Source organism: Tachypleus tridentatus, chromosome 13 (assembly GCF_004210375.1).
Source record: "Tachypleus tridentatus isolate NWPU-2018 chromosome 13, ASM421037v1, whole genome shotgun sequence".
Taxonomy (NCBI): domain Eukaryota; kingdom Metazoa; phylum Arthropoda; class Merostomata; order Xiphosura; family Limulidae; genus Tachypleus; species Tachypleus tridentatus.
In genome coordinates this window covers 260942988-260960673 of record NC_134837.1, presented here as the reverse complement: position 1 = coordinate 260960673, position 17686 = coordinate 260942988, and the positions used below count along the sequence as shown (strand labels likewise).

General features: G+C 30.8%; 1 protein-coding gene across 1 annotated transcript; it reads left to right on the top strand.

Annotated features, from left to right (window-relative positions):
• Positions 1-4047: 4047 nt before the first annotated feature.
• Positions 4048-17621, top strand: LOC143239934 (rho GDP-dissociation inhibitor 2-like). Its single transcript, XM_076481602.1, has 6 exons — positions 4048-4186; positions 5287-5348; positions 7628-7820; positions 9559-9642; positions 13394-13534; positions 17002-17621. Exons 3-6 carry the CDS (start codon positions 7634-7636, stop codon positions 17196-17198), a joined length of 609 nt encoding a protein of 202 aa, XP_076337717.1. The 5' UTR covers positions 4048-4186; positions 5287-5348; positions 7628-7633; the 3' UTR covers positions 17199-17621.
• The last annotated feature ends 65 nt before the right edge of the window (positions 17622-17686 follow it).

Genomic DNA, 17686 nt, shown 5'->3' with positions numbered 1-17686 from the left:
AGGAATAATGTAAGGAAATTAAAACAGCTCTCAAAGGACTACAGGAAAAATGCTATAACTGTGGGAAAATGTGGAGATTACATCCGAGACTGTGATGAATCAACTATTAATAATAAACAGTTAATATCTTATGAAGGAGAAAGTTGCATCTTTCCCAACTGCAATAAAACCACCATCCTGAAGTAAATTGTAAACATTTTTTTATTATAGTCGACAGCAACTGTACCAACTATATACATGGAATCCATTTTCTATCTGATGTGCAGAAAATTAAATATTGTGTTGTCTGGTCAACATGATAAGAATGCCTTCCTTTATGATGAGCTATTTGGTCATTGCTCTGTGGATAGCCTTTGTTCGAAAATCATGCGACTTAAAAATAAAGATTATAAACTACAAGAAATATTGTAAGTCTTTTTATTTTCCTCTTCTGGCTAACATGTTTAAAACTTGTTAAATTTTATGTAGCGAGACTTTGTACTGTTTTAAATAACTCTGTACAGCACAAAGTTTCCCCCAACAACAGTTTTTGTTTTACTGTCTTGAACCGAATGTCAATTAACTTCAGAAGAATTAAAAATAACGTCTCAAAAATTCTACCTTCCGTGTGTCATAGTATTTAATCTAAATTTTTTTTAAGCTATAGGAAACGAACAAATTATCAACAAGTAAATGTGTACTACTGAAACGTTTTATATCACCTACTTAATTGACAGGAATAACCTCCAGTCGGCTCACCATGTAGTTCTTTACCTAACAATAAAACAAACCATTGACTCTCTGCAGCAAAAGTGTTCGAGAGTGATAAACGCAACGCCCTTGGCGAACAAAGTTATTGCTAAGAATGTCTTACCCCTCAATCTCGTAGTACAATAACCGACTCCTTACCCTTTACTAACCTGATGTTTTTTTAACGCATTTCTTATGAAATATAATATTTTACTTGGGTTTATTTACAGAAAGCCAAGCATTTACTGTAGTAACATGATTTTTTAGTAAATTCTTAAGCCTCTGCACCACGTTTTATTGAATATTTAATAATGTTGACGCCAAGGTTTGTGTCACTCAGCTGGGAAGAGATTTTTGTTTTGGAATTTCGCACAAAGCAACTTGAGGGCTATCTGTGCTAGCCGTCCCTAATTTAGCAGTGTAAGACTAGAGGGAAGGCAGCTAGTCATCACCACCCACCGCCAACTCTTGGGCTACTCTTTTACCAACGAATAGTGGGATTGACCGTCACATTATACGTCCCCACGGCTGGGAGGGCGAGCAAGTTTAGCGCGACGAGGCGCGAACCCGCGACCCTCGGATTACGAGTCGCACGCCTTACGCGCTAGGCCATGCCAGGCCCTAAGGAAGAGATAGTCAACTATATACGGTTCAATGTCATTAACCCTCTTTCGTTTAAAGCAAAACGCCGTGAATAACGAGTGAGATAGTAACTACGCCATATCGCTTAATACCAGCTCATCAGCCTGGCTGTGATACAGTACGCAGTTGTATCATTGTTCATTATATAGGTTTCCGTTCATGTATTAGAATTATTTTTACATTTATTTATTTATTTGTAGGTTGTTATTTAACAATTGTTAGTGAATTTGTTATACATCGAGAGGTAAATTTTTGGGACACCAGATTATGTTCGCTAGCTTTAGGTATGTTCAAAAGCTTTTATTTCTATAATAATAAAAACCCAACAACCCGAGCACTTCCGAAAGGTGGCTCTTCCTTCTTTAGGTACAAACTGAAGAAGAAATGTCCACCTTTTAAAATTGTTGGGGTTGTGTGGTTTTATCATTTTGTGTCAAGACTTGTTGAACCTACATGTTTTTCTGACATCATAAATATTTCCACAACAATTCACGGGTTGGAATGACCTAACGATTGGCCTTTGAACTGTAGATTAGAACATTGTTTCTGGACTTTATTCATAAATGCAGTTATGTTCGTTATAAAAACCTTAGTCAATCTACTTATTTGGTTCTATGATCCAAATAAAGATGTTGTGATAGTAGGTACTAGTGACTGAATTTCCTTCCTCTGGTCAATGACATAATCTTAGGGCTTGACTATAGGTAAACCATAGAAATTTCTGACCTGGCCATTTACTCAATGTGTGCGTAAGGTGACTTTCAAATTGAAAATACTAGTACCATATTATTTAGTATCCATTGTAGTTTTATGTTTGTAGTATATTCAGGTGAACTCAGATAAGTTCGCTAAATGACAAGAGATTTGCTCAAAACATTAATTATGGAGTACCAATGAGACAACACAAAGTGAAACAAAATGAACAATCTTTATTCAGCTCTAAACATAACCACAGTGCACGCTTGTAGTTCATTTACCTTACTTTCACCACAGACTAAACCATTCTAAGCGATGTTCTAAACAATTCTGCCAAATCCAATTGTTTAACTATGGCAGGTATTTCGGTTTGAAGACCAAGGTTGTTCAGAAATTAAAATTTCTCTTTTTCCCTGCTCTTGGTGTGGAAATGTTAGCTGGAAGTTTTCAAGGGGAAAAGAAAAGAGTGGGAACAATAGGATTCAATTAAACAGACGTGTGGGGGGTATATTAGTTGGAGATGGAGTAAAGATCATATATCAAAAACAAAAAAATCTTTTGAAGGGAGGTGGGAGTACCCAAAAAAACCTACATTTCACGAGCTACCCATCGAAAAGTCCACCTGACCAGTTCCCGAAATAAAGCTTTGACTGGGAGATACTATCTCATAAACACATTTCTTGGTGACTTTATATTAAAATGTTAATAATAACAAAAAAAATCGGTATGAATAAACCTAGTAGGCATTAAATGTTACAAATGACATGCATCAGCAGGTTACGCCATCTTCAAAGCCTTCTCATTTATCATCATAATCATTTGTGTAGAGTTATTAAACTTTTTATGTATAGGCTTGGAACTGCTTGCTTGAGTTTGGGGTGTAGTTTTAGTAATGATATGTTGAATTTACTCGGAACGAACTTTATGTTACTTGAATGGCCTTTGCTCCAATTCTGGAATTTGTTTTCAGCTCTAAAGTGAAAATACTCCATGGACATTCATGTTTAAATATTTGATCAGCTATACGACTGAAATTAACAACTACTTTTGTGAAATTGTTGGTGTTTCTTGTTTTTCTGGATGTTACTCTATGGAGTAGATGAATTTCTGTTTTCATGCCATTTTCCATGGCTTGTTTAATTTGCTGTTTAGCAATGGAAATATCGCCATTACTGAATAAACTGCTGAAAAGTTTGGTATTGCTTAATAGTAAATGACACTGTGCTCGTAGCTCAGAGTTTCAGGTTGAACAAAGGTATATTAAGTTTTTCGATTGATCTTAGTTGAATTAATATCTTGCCACGATTAAGCCTTATGCTTTTCTCGGCTATGAATTTAGTTGCATTTAATGCTGGTGTAATTTTTCCACAAATTCGCATATTTGTCTAGATAGCAGATGTTAGACCAATAATTGATGACCATTAGATATGACATGATATTTCATATCTCTTCTCATTTCTTTTTGCGTACATTTCTTTCTGACTGAATCCAGTTTTCATAACTTCAAAAAAAACCTCACATTTACACAGTGCGACTGGTGTTTTCATCACAAAATAAGCAACATGGTAACCTCTAGGTATCATTTGACACTGCTATCAAAAATTATTACACAATATTAATCAGTATTCTCCACGGGAGGTATTACCTGCTTTGAAAACAACATCAGTACAAATGTAACTTGAAACAACTTAACGGTGTTCTGAACCACATGTTATGTCAACTTATGTGAAATTAGCACATGATCAGAACAGAAAATAAATTCAGAATAAGTACTATAACACACCAAGAAGGAAGCACGCGATATATTTATGTACCCCTCATCAACCCAAAGTGGAATTAAATATATTTTATTTTCATAGAAAATGTGTTTTATTCAATTACAGCAAACAGATAAGAAAGTTTTCTGGTTATGATTTTGCCATTAAGAAAAAAACAATTAATATTTATTTAATTTCCCACTACAGTATTTGTTATTAAATATGCCTGTTTAAATTTTATTTGCCGGAAATTGAAACAGCCGACTCTGAGTCAAGAAGCCATAAACGGAAGTGTGGGTGTGAAATATTTCGGTTAAAGTGTGAGCGAGTCATTAGGACGAGGATTTATAACTTACGCATAGGTAAGGCTAATTATTTTATTTTTACTTTGTTTTTTAGCATTTTTAAAGGAGCATTAATAAATTACTTTTTAATTGTAATTGTGAGTAAAAGTAGCTCAACTTATTTTTAAGTCTGAGCCTAAAGTTTCACGGGGTGTGCATTTCCAGAAAAACGGGCTGAAGTTAAAATACTTATATAGTAACTCAATTTATGAAAGTTAAGGGTTAACTTTCATGTTTCATTCGAATTCGTCTAGCATTATCAACATAATTGTAAATAATCATTATGAGTGTATCGCAATATCAGTCTGGTTATATCACTTCTATTAAATAGTAAAGTTTGTAGCATATGTTTTTTTTATGAAATATACATCATTACTTATTCAATTGAGGTGTTTATATTATAATTTATAATTATGGCCTGAAGTTGAATTTCAAAGTTGAAATGAGTTGATGAGACTGAGTGGAAATTAACCTAGAACTTGTGATTACAGCTAATACAGTGTAGTCAGTATAATAAAATTTGTAGTTGTATTTACAGTGTCACATTTTTTTGTGGTTTAACATTTATGGTTTGTAAGCTTAAACCTTACATTTTACAAATGATAATGAAATGGAATAACTAAACTGTAAAGTGCATTTCAGTTGTATCTCTTACAAGATAGGCTTTTTAAGTTTAACTTGAAGTTCATGGTTAACTGACTACAGACTACACTAAAGTAACAAATAGCACAGAAAGATCCAATTCTGCACAAGTGTGAAATTACTATCAAAGAAAATTAAAAAAGAAATACAAAAATCTTTATTCATAATTAAATTTAAATTCTCTTAATGAACTCGTGTAGTGTACAAAAGTTCCAGTTTCCCTTCTTGATCATGTAAACATACTAACATAAGTTACAGTAAAACTGATATCATAATTTAGTATTCTTACCAAGACCCTGAATTTTATGCAGCAAAACAAACCAACAAAAAAAGTGACCAGCAGTTTGGAAATAGGCATCATTATAATTCAAGTTCAATACATAATAACTAATAATTAATGCATTTCCATATTCAACTGGAATTTAACATTTATTTGTAATGAAACAATGAACATGCTTTTTGAACCTTTCTTCTAGATCATTAAAGAGACTGTGAAGCCAACAGACACCAGTTACCTAGGATCAAACTAAGACAAAAGGTATAAGATTGACCTAAACTTGAAAATACTAATTCTATAAATTTGGCTATTATTAATAAAGTCAACCACTGATTATGCAGTCATATGTAAATTATGAAAACATTCTTCAACTATAAAGTGGCAGTAAACATGAGGGAAGTTCTGCATTGTGAGGGTTTTGTTATATTAACCTTCATATCTTATTGTATAATAATTAAATTGCACTATAAATTGTATTATTTAGGTTTGATCAAAATCACTTCTGATTTGGTGTGTGTATATATATGAATTTTTGTTTTATGAATGTCAAGCTGTACAGAAGCTTGTTATAAAAGTAAGCTGTTTTTGAAGTGTAAGAAGTAATTGCATTTCCTCACTTAAAATAAAAAGGGGGACAGCTTAAAAATTTATTTAATAAATATAAGAATACCTATGTATATACATATAAAATTATTTAAAAATTAGCAGAAAAACCAGGCATGTTCTCGTGTGCATTTCTGTAGAAATCTTGCTCTGATGATAAACACTTTTGTGGTCAGTAGTGTGCTTGACCCTACTGACAGAAACAAATTGTCTTCTTCTTCTGTTTTATCTAAAATTAGAAATCTTTTCAATGGTCTGAAAGAAAATTGTATGAAGAAACTGATTGGTCAAAGATATGTAGACTATTTTACCAGAAGCAGTGTTTATGACTGAGAGCATGTGAAACTTATGTTAATATGAATTGCTGTTGGTTGTTAGAAAGACATGTTTGTCGGTGAACACGACTTTTGTTTTTAGTGTAACAAGAAGTTTAGTGGCATCACATACAAGACTTGTAGACCAAAGGTGATGTATTGAAACTGCAGTAACTGTTAAAATAAGATATTAATCAAATGTTCATATTATTAGAATACTTGTGAAAAGTTTGTTTTTTTTGTTGTGGTCAATAAAAGTAAAAATAATTATTACCTATATGCTACAGACTTGTGTTTATATTTTGCCACAGTGTTTTCACCAAGTACTTTTTGATAGCTTTTTCATGGTAATGTTAGATACATGTATAATTGTATAACCTACATGAGTGTGACCCCTATCTCAGCTGCAGTCTGTTTTATATGTACATAGCATGATTCTGTGGAGTAAGGTTTTCTTGTTTGACATGTGGTTGATATCAATTTTTTATATGGCTTTGGATTCATACTGCTCTTTTGTCTTCAGTTCCTGTGTTAGTGAATAGGACCTGATGCAAGAAACAACTTTTATCAATTAGAATTGTAAAGTTATGTACTTGGGGTATTGAAACTTGAAACGGGTTTATGTAAAGAAAGTATTTATTATTGGTGGAGGGAGTAAAGAATTTAAGAGAGAAAACTTTAAATCCGTAGTGAGTTTTAACTGTGTTGAAAAGAATAAATTTGTGGATATGTTTCAAGAAAATTTAAATTTAAAGCGTGAAAGTTATAACCTTGTACAAAATTGTTAAAAAAGTATAGTTTAATCTCAAATACTACATATTAAGTTATATTAAGGAGACATTAAATAATGACAGGAGAGGAAGTGTTATAGTTTTGGACTAGTTATCTTTGGATTGCAAAAAATTAAGGAAAAGAAAGACGTTATAGTTTTGGACTAGTTTTCTTTAGATTGCAAAATAATTTAGGGAGATTTGTTCAGTTGTGCATCTGGAGACTATTTTGTAGGTTGAATAATAGTTATAATAAAAATATTATAGTAACACCTTTAAGCTTTGAAAATATTATAGTAACAGCTTTAAGCATTGAAAATATTATAGTAACAGCTTTAAGCTTTGAAAATATTATTGTAACAGCTTTAAGCATTGAAAAACTGAATGTCAAGTTACTGATTATTTATACATGCACACAAAAAACTTTTTTAAAAAAAATTAGAAGTAGAGAACTTGAATCATGAGTTGTACAGACATATAAAATACTCATGATAAAACAGTATTTTTTACAAAAACATTACACAGAGGTCTTTATCTTTTGGATAACCAAATTGTATAAGTTATTACCATATCCTGGCAAGAAGTTTGACAAATAAAATAATTAATTAATTGAGAAATGAAGTGATTGACTAAATGTGTATTGTTGCTGAATATTTAAGTATATTTATGAATGCACAACTTGAATAACTTATTGAATTTATCATTGCTCTCAGTAAAATTCCAATTGTTCAAAAATTTAGCCTGTTGCCAATACATATTTAAAAAAATTGAGGAATATGCGTAACAAACATAATTGTTAAAAGCAGAGTGAAGGTCTAAATGAAACGCGTGTATGCATCCATTTGTGCTGTAGTTCGTCATGGCAGATGACAAGGAAGAACAGCAAACTGAAATTACAGAAGATGAGCATGACGAAGAACTGAATTACAAACCTCCACCTGAAAAATCTTTAAAAGAAATAGTTGAAGCAGACCAAGAGGATGAAAGCTTGAGAAAATATAAGGAAACTTTGTTAGGAGAAGCCACAAAAGAAGTAATCATTTTAGGTGAGGTGTTTATAATTTTATCTTTTATTTAAATAAAAGTGGGATAATATTTATGTATTGTAACTTGTTTGTGATATTAAAGGCATTTTAATTTTCAGGATATACAAAATAAAGAAAAAGCTTTTGTGGAGACAGTTTCCATCCATTCTACAGAGTTAAAAAATATTAATAGTACTACTAAATAAAACATATCAGTATTTCTATTACATTTAAAAAAGTAGAAATACTGATATGTTTTATTTAGTAATATTCTCAATATTTTTTAAATCTGATAATGAAATCAAAGTTTGTAGTTTTTTTGTTCTAACTTTCAGTTGTTGTTTTAGCATCATTATGTTAGTATTCTTATTTAATAAATAGAAATGTTGGATATCTGCTGTGTATATAACTTTTAATGCAAGCTTTTGAAAGATTGTACTGTGAAAATTATCGTGAGTAACGAGATTATACTTTGTAAGTTTATATAAATAACTTGTGTTGCTATAGTGTTTGTATTTTTCAAATGTGTAAAGACAAGCTGATAAGCTAAATAGTCAAGTCAAACTGTAGTATACATACACTAAAATACTGAACATTTTCTAATTAAATAATTACACAAAAATACAACTATGTATTTTAATTCTATTACACAGCACTTGAATGTCTAATTATGATTACGTATGTCATTTTTCGTTACAGTTTATAGATGTATATTTTTTCTGGTGTATATGTACATCTGTATACAAACTAGAATAACATCTATACTATTCCTACTACACTTACAGCTATGTTGAGCTCTGTTTAATACACAAAGCCATTCAGTAAAGATAAAATTTTAATTTTTATGTATCTTATACTAAAATGCAAGTGACAACTATTTATGTTCAATAAATGATAACACATACACAAAATGAGGTGGCTTGTTACAACCTGATGAGTTGGTTTCAGAGCCAGAACTGATGCTTTCCAACTTTAAGTGGTGGATTATCAGTCGCTTGAACTGTAGCTTCTCTTACACTGCACTGCCAACTATTAATGTCTAATATTTAATACAGTTTACCCATGCTGTATTTCAACATTACTGTTATTATTAAAGAATATAACACAACAGACTATCAGATCTGAACTGAAACAAGAAGTCTAATAACTGACTTTTGTTTCATGTTTTACCCTACTAACAACTCTAACAGAGTACATCTATTTAAAATATTAATTTCATAGAATGTGTAAGTGTAGTTTTTAAGTGATAATTTTTGTTAATGGTGAAACTTATTAATTTTTTTTTAAATATAAATATGGGGGTTCCACACCTCTAAATCTGAATAAATCTAACATATTTGTGTAGATGTAACTACAGTTTTACTTCATTTGTGTGCAACTTTCACACCTTTATCAAAGTACAAAAAGAAATATTTGTTTATTGCACTGAGCTGCAGACGAGCACATAAAGCAGTTGTCAATTTGACTTAATTTTGGATCTGATCATTCACTCTGTGTACAGTTTATGAAACTGTTTAAGTTTATAGTAAACATCTTTGGGACAGCCACAGTAGAGATTAGACCTGCTTGTAAGTGTTTTTAATATATGCAAGTTTAGTGTCCAAGTATATAGGTTTTTTACAAATTGAAAACAGAGGTTTCTGGTTCATATACTTGGAGATTGTTCCAAAGCATGTTGATAAAAACAGAGATTTTAAATATTTTGTATTGCTTTGAGTGTATTTGAAATTGGGAATCATAGGATTTGTCTTTGATACAGAACCTGATAATCCGAAAAGAGTTTTGGTAAAGAGACTGTTATTAGTTGTTGATGGAAGACAAGATTTAACCCTTGACCTCTCAGGTTAGTACAAGGTACAAGTAACTTGAAATATACAATTGGTACTTGAAACTGTTGGTACTTGGTGAAACTTCATAATTACAGAATTGAGGAAAAAGAAAACAACAATTCACAAATAATTCATTTGTTATGACCATGGTTTTGCCAGTAAAGACATCATGAGATACTATTCTTGTAGCCTGGCATGGCCAGGTGGTTAAGGCACTTGATTCATAATCCGAGGGTTGTGGGTTCGAATTCCCGTTGCACCAAACATGCTCGCTCTTTCAGCCGTGGGGGCATTATAATGTTACAATCAAGCCCACTGTTAGTCTGTAAAAGAGTAGCCCAAGAGTTGGCAGTGGGTGGTAATGATTAACTGCCTTCCCTCTAGTCTTACACTGCTAAATTAGGGACGGCTAGCGCAGATAGCCCTCCAGTAGATTTGCTCGAAATTCAAAAACAAACAAACTATGGTTGTAATAAATGAAATATATAAAATTATCTTGTTTTTTTCTTCAACTCTGTCATTTGAATAACCTATGAACCAGACTAAAAGTGTTACAAGTATGTGTAAATGTAGCAATAATCATGTTGCTTTAAAGAAAAAAAATTAAAACATTTTGAAATAAAGTACATTATTTGGATTAAGTTTAAATTTTAAAACAATCCATAGTTTTTCCAAGCAAACAAAATAAAAACAAAGTTGTACTTGTCCAAAGCCAGTACAGAACCTGTTAATAACATTTTTATTAACAGAATGTAAAAAGACGTGTAGGTTTGTCTGTTACAAAGAAAGTCCATACTTCACACATTGAAAGTTTAAATTTTCTAAATTATAAGAAAAAGTTCAATATCATTTTGCTGATTGCTCAGTTTTGGAATCTTTTGCAGAATTAGAACAGACTTCTACACCTGTACCATATTGTCATTTGTAACTTAACTGATTCCTTTGGACATACTAATTCTTCCAAAGAAGCACAAATTAAATAAGCAACAAACAATATTGAACTGCTACTTACAACTTAACTATTTGAATTTGATTGTTAATAGATTAGTTCTCAGTTCTAACTGTTTCAGAACTGTGGTTTTAACTGACATTTGCTTTCTTTTTGTTTTACCAATACATAAATGTTTTGTTATTCGTTGTCATTCATGTTGACCTACCTTTCAAAATTGCTATACTTTACAGTACTAAATGTATCAAATGCCAGTTTAAGTATCTAGAAAAAGCTTAGTAATGATATGTACTTTTTAAGATTACATCTTTTGCGTTTAATGTTATTTGTGCGTAATAACAGATTAGTATTTCAGAAAAGTGAGTCATTCTCTTACAGTAATGTCTGTCATACTGTAAGATGTTTAAGAATTAGTTTAATAGTCTACATTTGTGTTAACTCTATTTTATTTTATATATTTCTCTTAACTTTCTCTGTAAATTATTTCTATATGTTTTTGATAAGTAGCAAGTTATATTTCTATTGTATTTGAGATTTCTTCCTTAATTTTGATAAATTATCTCAAGATTATCTTTCATAATGTATTTAAAAGTTGTGTTTAGTATTATGATTTTTGTATGTTATATTTTCAGAAGTGCTGAATGTATCTTATTTTTTTCTTATGGTGGTTGGTGGTACTACATAAAAGTTTTAATAACACGTATATATCTGAAGATTAGCACAGTAACATTTTGTATAGCAATTCTATTATCCCTGATTGGCCTCTTTACTAAGACTGACAGACATTTGCAAAACAGTTTATTTTTCTACATGAGATAGGCAGGTCATGTGATGTGTCAGATGACTGACTCAGTGTAATGGTATAATCATATTGTAGTTTCTAAGACAGTCAGAGAGAAGTGATCCAGTAGTGAAGGTGCAAGAGAGTAGTGGTCAACCATGTGATCAGAATGGCATTCTTAAAGACATCTCATATCAGTAGCATTTGAAAGTAAATATGTCTGTCACTAAGAAAAAGCTAGTGGCTTCCAATCACAGAAATGAAAGAAGAACAGGCTTGTAAGTTGTAAAAATTGTTGGACTGTAGGATGGAACTATGTGATATGTTTGTATCGTAAGCTATGTAATACCCAACTATAATTTTATAATGGTTGTTTTAATGGGTTTTTGGTGTGCTTTATTAGAGTTTTCATTGGTTTTACTTTGAATTTAAGTTAATTATTGAATTTGTAAGCATGACTTTTAACTGTATCACTTTTCTGATTGTTATTGACATAGGTTATCTCTTTTCCCTTTGGTCTTCCAGACTTTAGTATATTCCAAGTTGACCTCATGAGGCTTCCAACCTAGAAGATATGTGTAAGAAGAGAATTCTTGCAACTGATTTTCCTGCTTATAATTTATTTTTCTAGCTTAGGTAATGCTTGTTCTCAGGTTTTTGTTTTTTCAAACAAGCTTCTCATCTTGGCAACAAAGTAAGCAAAATGCCATGAAAAGGCTCTTGGGCATGTTGCTTTATGTTGCTTCATGTTGCTTCACCTTCTCATGGATGTCTAATGGAAGTTTCTGTTTCAGTTTAATTTTAAAATTAGTAATTTTTAGTTGTGTTACATTTAATTAGGTGTTTAAAATGCTTTTCTTGTTATTCCTTTGTTTCACAGTTTTTTTCTGTCTAGTTGTGAGTTTAGAAACCAATACAAATTAATTTATGTCCATAGTCTTTGTATCTCTTCTTTGCTTCACCAGTCATTACAGTAATTTCTGTTTCCAAACTCTGTCATAACTCCTGATTTGCAGTGAAAATCACTTTTATGGAACAACTTCATATTTAGGAATTTACAATTTTGTTATTTGGAGACTGTTATAAAACTTGTTATACAGCAACCAAACACCTATCTGGAAACGATATATATTGGATGCGAGTAGAAAGTTATAGCTTCTTTGTTGTTCTAACTGTAAACTATGGACACTTATAAACAATTTTATTTTACCAATTTTTTAATACAAATGACAATATTGAATGAAACCCTGTGAGGCACATGACATTGTTTGTATTTTTCTGAAGGTCTTAGAGGTGGAATAATAAATACTGTGTAATATTTATGTAGTAAAGGGCATGCAGTACAAAGACAAGAACAAAACTGTTTAGTGCCAACAACTCCTGTGCCAACAGCTGTGATGTACAGTGATCACAGACCTTATTTTTCAACAGATGAATACAATGAAACAAATCATCCTCTGGTAGTCTATGCTATGCTGAGACAATAGTGCTGTCATGGTAGAAGGTAGTCCAAATCTGATATTGGATGGTAGTCCTAGTAAAGTAGTCTGACGGTGTATCTTAAAACTACAGAAGTATCCACTTGTGTTGACTATCATTCTTTTTGTGTGTGTCCTTAACCTGTTCAGTGCCGTAGACGAGATAACTCGTCCAAGCTGATCAGTAACACAGTGCCTAATAATGCCTAACTTCAACGCTAGATGTCAGCACCATACATGCATTTGACCTCCTTACAAATTATTTCACTTTTGATCCAAAATGGCATCACAAAAAAAAGTTACAAAATGAAGCATTAGAGTTGTATTTTCAACTTGGTTCGGAGTTGCCATAGCAGCTGAAATACTTGGCAGTCAACAGGTTAAAATTGGTGTTTTTACTTTTAATAAAAATATAGTAAATCTCAAACTGTGGTTTAAATGTGTACGTAGCTTTAGTTGTTCTTTTTTAAAACCTATCTAATTAAACTGAGGACTTTGTTCAAGTACAATAGTTTTTATTTTCCAATACATTTTATAAAGTAGTTCTGTTTTAACAGGCAATATAGATGACCTGAAAAATCAAACATTTATCATTAAAGAAGGAATACAGTACAAAATTCGGGTTGAATTTTTTGTACAAAAAGAAATTGTTACAGGCCTAAAGTATGTGCAGAAAATTCTAAGACATGGAATCCAAGGTGAGTTGCTTCTATATTACAATGTTTATTTATGATCCAACTGGGAATTGTACAAATGTCCTTACAGGCTTTGGATTAACCATGAAAAATTAATTTTATTTGTAATTAGTGTTTTGTAAGTTTAAATTCCAGTAATGCCTGTTACACCCAATCAGTGATCCTGAGAACATTTACAAGGTTTCATGATTTTACTCATTAAAATGTCATTAAATAATCGTATTTCGCACATTCTTGTGAGTATTCATGAATGCTTAATACTGAATAAAGTAGGAAAAATATTCTTAACTTGTTTTCAGTCAATATGTAAACATTCTATGCCTTCTGGTATGTTTAATGTTCACATTTTAACATGTTGATCTAATAGTACTAGGCTTTTTTGTTTTTTCTTTCAAGTAAGTATCACATCACATTAAAAGTTCTGTCAGTATTTTACTGTATTATGACTGTTTGTATTAATTATTTCTTAAATATTTTGCCTAATCATGCAGCAAGATTTAGGCAGTTAATGTTCAATAAGTAAAAGATAAATGTTAATTTTCAACTTGCAGATTCAGAATATGAGTTGGGCAGTTAGTAGAATATTCTAACAGAAGGCACTATTAATTGATTGACGTAGTGTCCCTCAAACCACTTTACTAATAAACACGGGGGGAAAAAGGATCAGTGGCAGGTACTGACAGTTGAACAACAACAAAAAAATAGATTGTCAGCTGGAACTGACACACATTTGCCTTTCCTCAGAATTATTGACAATGGTAATTAGCATCAGTAGTTTACCATAACAGAAACAAGGTAGACAAATTTGCTAGGAATATTGTGGTTACCTGGATGGGTACAATAAGTTGAAATGCTAATTGCAATTAGTTTGTTATTTTCATGACAGTTGATATAATCAGAATTTTAAGTAATCGATTGTTGGAGTAATTGAAGACAATAATAATCTGAAGCAGTAATTTTATTTAATCGATTGTTGGAGTAATTGAAGATAATAATAATCTGAAGCAGTAATTTTATTTAATCGATTGTTGGAGTAATTGAAGACAGTAATAATCTGAAGCAGTAATTTTATTTAATCGATTGTTGGAGTAATTGAAGACAGTAATAATCTGAAGCAGTCATTTTAATTAATCAATTGTTGCAGTAATTGAAGACTGTAATAATCTGAAGCAGTAATTTTAATTAATTGATTGTTGGAGTAATTGAAGACAGTAATAATCTGAAGCAGTAATTTTAATTGATTGTTGGAGTAATTGAAGATAATAATAATCTGAAGCAGTAATTTTATTTAATCGATTGTTGGAGTAATTGAAGACAGTAATAATCTGAAGCAGTAATTTTATTTAATCGATTGTTGGAGTAATTGAAGACAGTAATAATCTGAAGCAGTAATTTTAATTAATCAATTGTTGCAGTAATTGAAGACTGTAATAATCTGAAGCAGTAATTTTAATTAATTGATTGTTGGAGTAATTGAAGACAGTAATAATCTGAAGCAGTAATTTTAATTAATCAATTGTTAGAGTAATTGAAGACAGTAATAATCTGAAGCAGTAATTTTAATTAATCAATTGTTAGAGTAATTGAAGACAGTAAAAATCTGAAGCAGTAATTTTAATTAATCAATTGTTAGAGTAATTGAAGACAGTGAAACACTAATTTAAATTAATCAACTGTTGGAGTAATTGAAGATGGTAATAATCTGAAGCACTAATTTTAATTAATCGATTGTTGGAGTAATTGAAGACTAATAATCTGAAACACTAATTTAAATTAATCAACTTTTGGAGTAATTGAAGACAGTAATAATCTGAAGCACTAATTTTTATTAATCGATTGTTGGAGTAATTGAAGACGGTAATAATCTGAAACACTAATTTAAATTAATCAACTGTTGGAGTAATTGAAGACGGTAATAATCTGAAGCAATAATTTTAATTAATCAACTGTTGGAGTAATTGAAGACAGTAATAATCTGAAACACTAATTTAAATTAATCAACTGTTGGAGTAATTGAAGACGGTAATAATCTGAAGCAATAATTTTAATTAATCAACTGTTGGAGTAATTGAAGACGGTAATAATCTGAGGCAATAATTTAAATTAATCAACTGTTGGAGTAATTTAAGACAGTAATAATCTGAAACACTAATTTAAATTAATCAACTGTTGGAGTAATTTAAGACAGTAATAATCTGAAACACTAATTTAAATTAATCAACTGTTGGAGTAATTGAAGACGGTAATAATCTGAAGCACTAATTTTAATTAATCGATTGTTGGAGTAATTGAAGACAGTAATAATCTGAAACATTAATATAAATTAATCAACTGTTGGAGTAATTGAAGACTAATAATCTGAAGCACTAATTTTAATTAATCGATTGTTGGAATAATTGAAGACAGTAATAATCTGAAACTAATTTTAATTAATCAACTGTTGGAGTAATTGAAGAGAGTAATTAGAAACTTTTGATTTGATTAATTGATTTAGTTACAGTTTCTGTTAATCAGTTTATGTGACACTGATTTGTCACTACTCCAAGGTAGTCAGTTAAATTGCCTAGCTATAGTTGCATGCTTTGGTTATAAATAAGATTAGCACAGATTGAAAATTCTTTAGTTATGGTTTTATTTCAACCAGAAAAGTCTTATAACAACACCTGCAATATTATAAACATTTAACACTAACACAGACAGTTTTTCTCTTATCTGTTAGATTTGGTGGGTGAAAACATCTGGATGCATGAAATAAGATTATTTGTTAAGTATTCCTTGCAAATCTTTTAAAAAGGGCATGTTTCTTACTTTCAAGTTCTTATCATGGTTAGAAATAGTGAATAAATGTCATTTTGTTGTTGTTTTTTTTAATAAAATTTTGAAAATGATAAATTTTGGTTACATTATTTTCAGGTTTATTTGCTCACAAAGAATTTTAATGTAATAATTAAGATCAGAAAGTTCTTGACTAACCTCTGCACTTTTCAAGTTTCTCTCATTTTATTTTTATGAACAGAGTAAAGTTCCTATACCATTGAAACTATTTAGGCCAAACTTGTAATATTTTTGGTTAAGAAAAGCTTGATTTTAAGCACTTGTACAATAACAATCACCATACTTATATATTGCCATGTTATTGGTCCTTCTGATTGAATCTTTTCTGCTTTAAGACTGAAGCTCTGGTGTTTATAGAATAATTTACAGGAGAAATATTACATAGTTCTTTTGTAGAAATGTTGACAATGTTAGAAATTGACATCAATTTTACAACTTGATTTCAGTTGTTTTCATGGTTATATGGTTATTTGATGTACCTCATTTTTACTTGCTTATGCACACATTCATACAGAAAAAACGTTTTGAAAAGTATTCTGTATAACCATTGGTTATTAACATCCACCAAAATGGGCAGTATGTCAGTTTCAAATAAGTAAACTTCTTCTGATTATATTTTGTTTTTATTCCCACAGTTGAGAAGATAACTCAAATGGTTGGCAGTTATGCACCAAAACCAGAAATACAGTCATTTACAACACAGCAAGAAGAAATGCCTTCAGGCATGCTGGCTCGTGGCAAATACTGTGTTAAGTCCCTTTTTACGGATGATGACAAAAACGAACACCTGAAGTGGGAGTGGTTCTTTGAAATCAGGAAAGATTGGGATTGAATGAACATTTCACTTTTGCCCCTTCATTGTTCGTATGACCTCCTCACTTATTAATTCATTGTATTTGAGTTGTAATATGCTGTATACTTATGTAGTTTACATTTTCTGGTACCAATTGTTTGTTTTCCATAAGGAAATGTTTATCTACTTCAATAAGGAAGGGTCCATTTACTGTTTAATATTAGTGAACAATTTTGCATCACTTGATGTTTCTCATTCCTAACTGGAAGTTGAAGAGTGATAGATGTCATTTTCTCATCTTTATAATTTAAAGAACATGAGTGAATGATTGTGGTTTGGACCCTTTGTAAGTCTTACGTTTCATAAAACCTGTGCCTTGTAAGAAAAACTTAATTTAGATGTAATAGCTGTAGATTTTTTTGAGCATTTTAAGCCATTGTTAATAAAACGAAACTGAGTACGTCCCTTGTGATATGATCATGAATTTACATTAGTTCTTTGATACAGTTATATACACACATATATGT

What these genes read in the sequence shown, in the direction of transcription:
- LOC143239934 (XM_076481602.1), top strand. Translation starts at nt 7,634, where the DNA reads ATGGCAGATGACAAGGAAGAACAGCAAACTGAAATTACAGAAGATGAG. An exon ending in AAAAGAAGTAATCATTTTAG is followed by an intron (nt 7,821 to 9,558) that starts GTGAGGTGTTTA and finishes TCTTTGATACAG; the next exon opens with AACCTGATAATCCGAAAAGA. An exon ending in TCTAAGACATGGAATCCAAG is followed by an intron (nt 13,535 to 17,001) that starts GTGAGTTGCTTC and finishes TTATTCCCACAG; the next exon opens with TTGAGAAGATAACTCAAATG.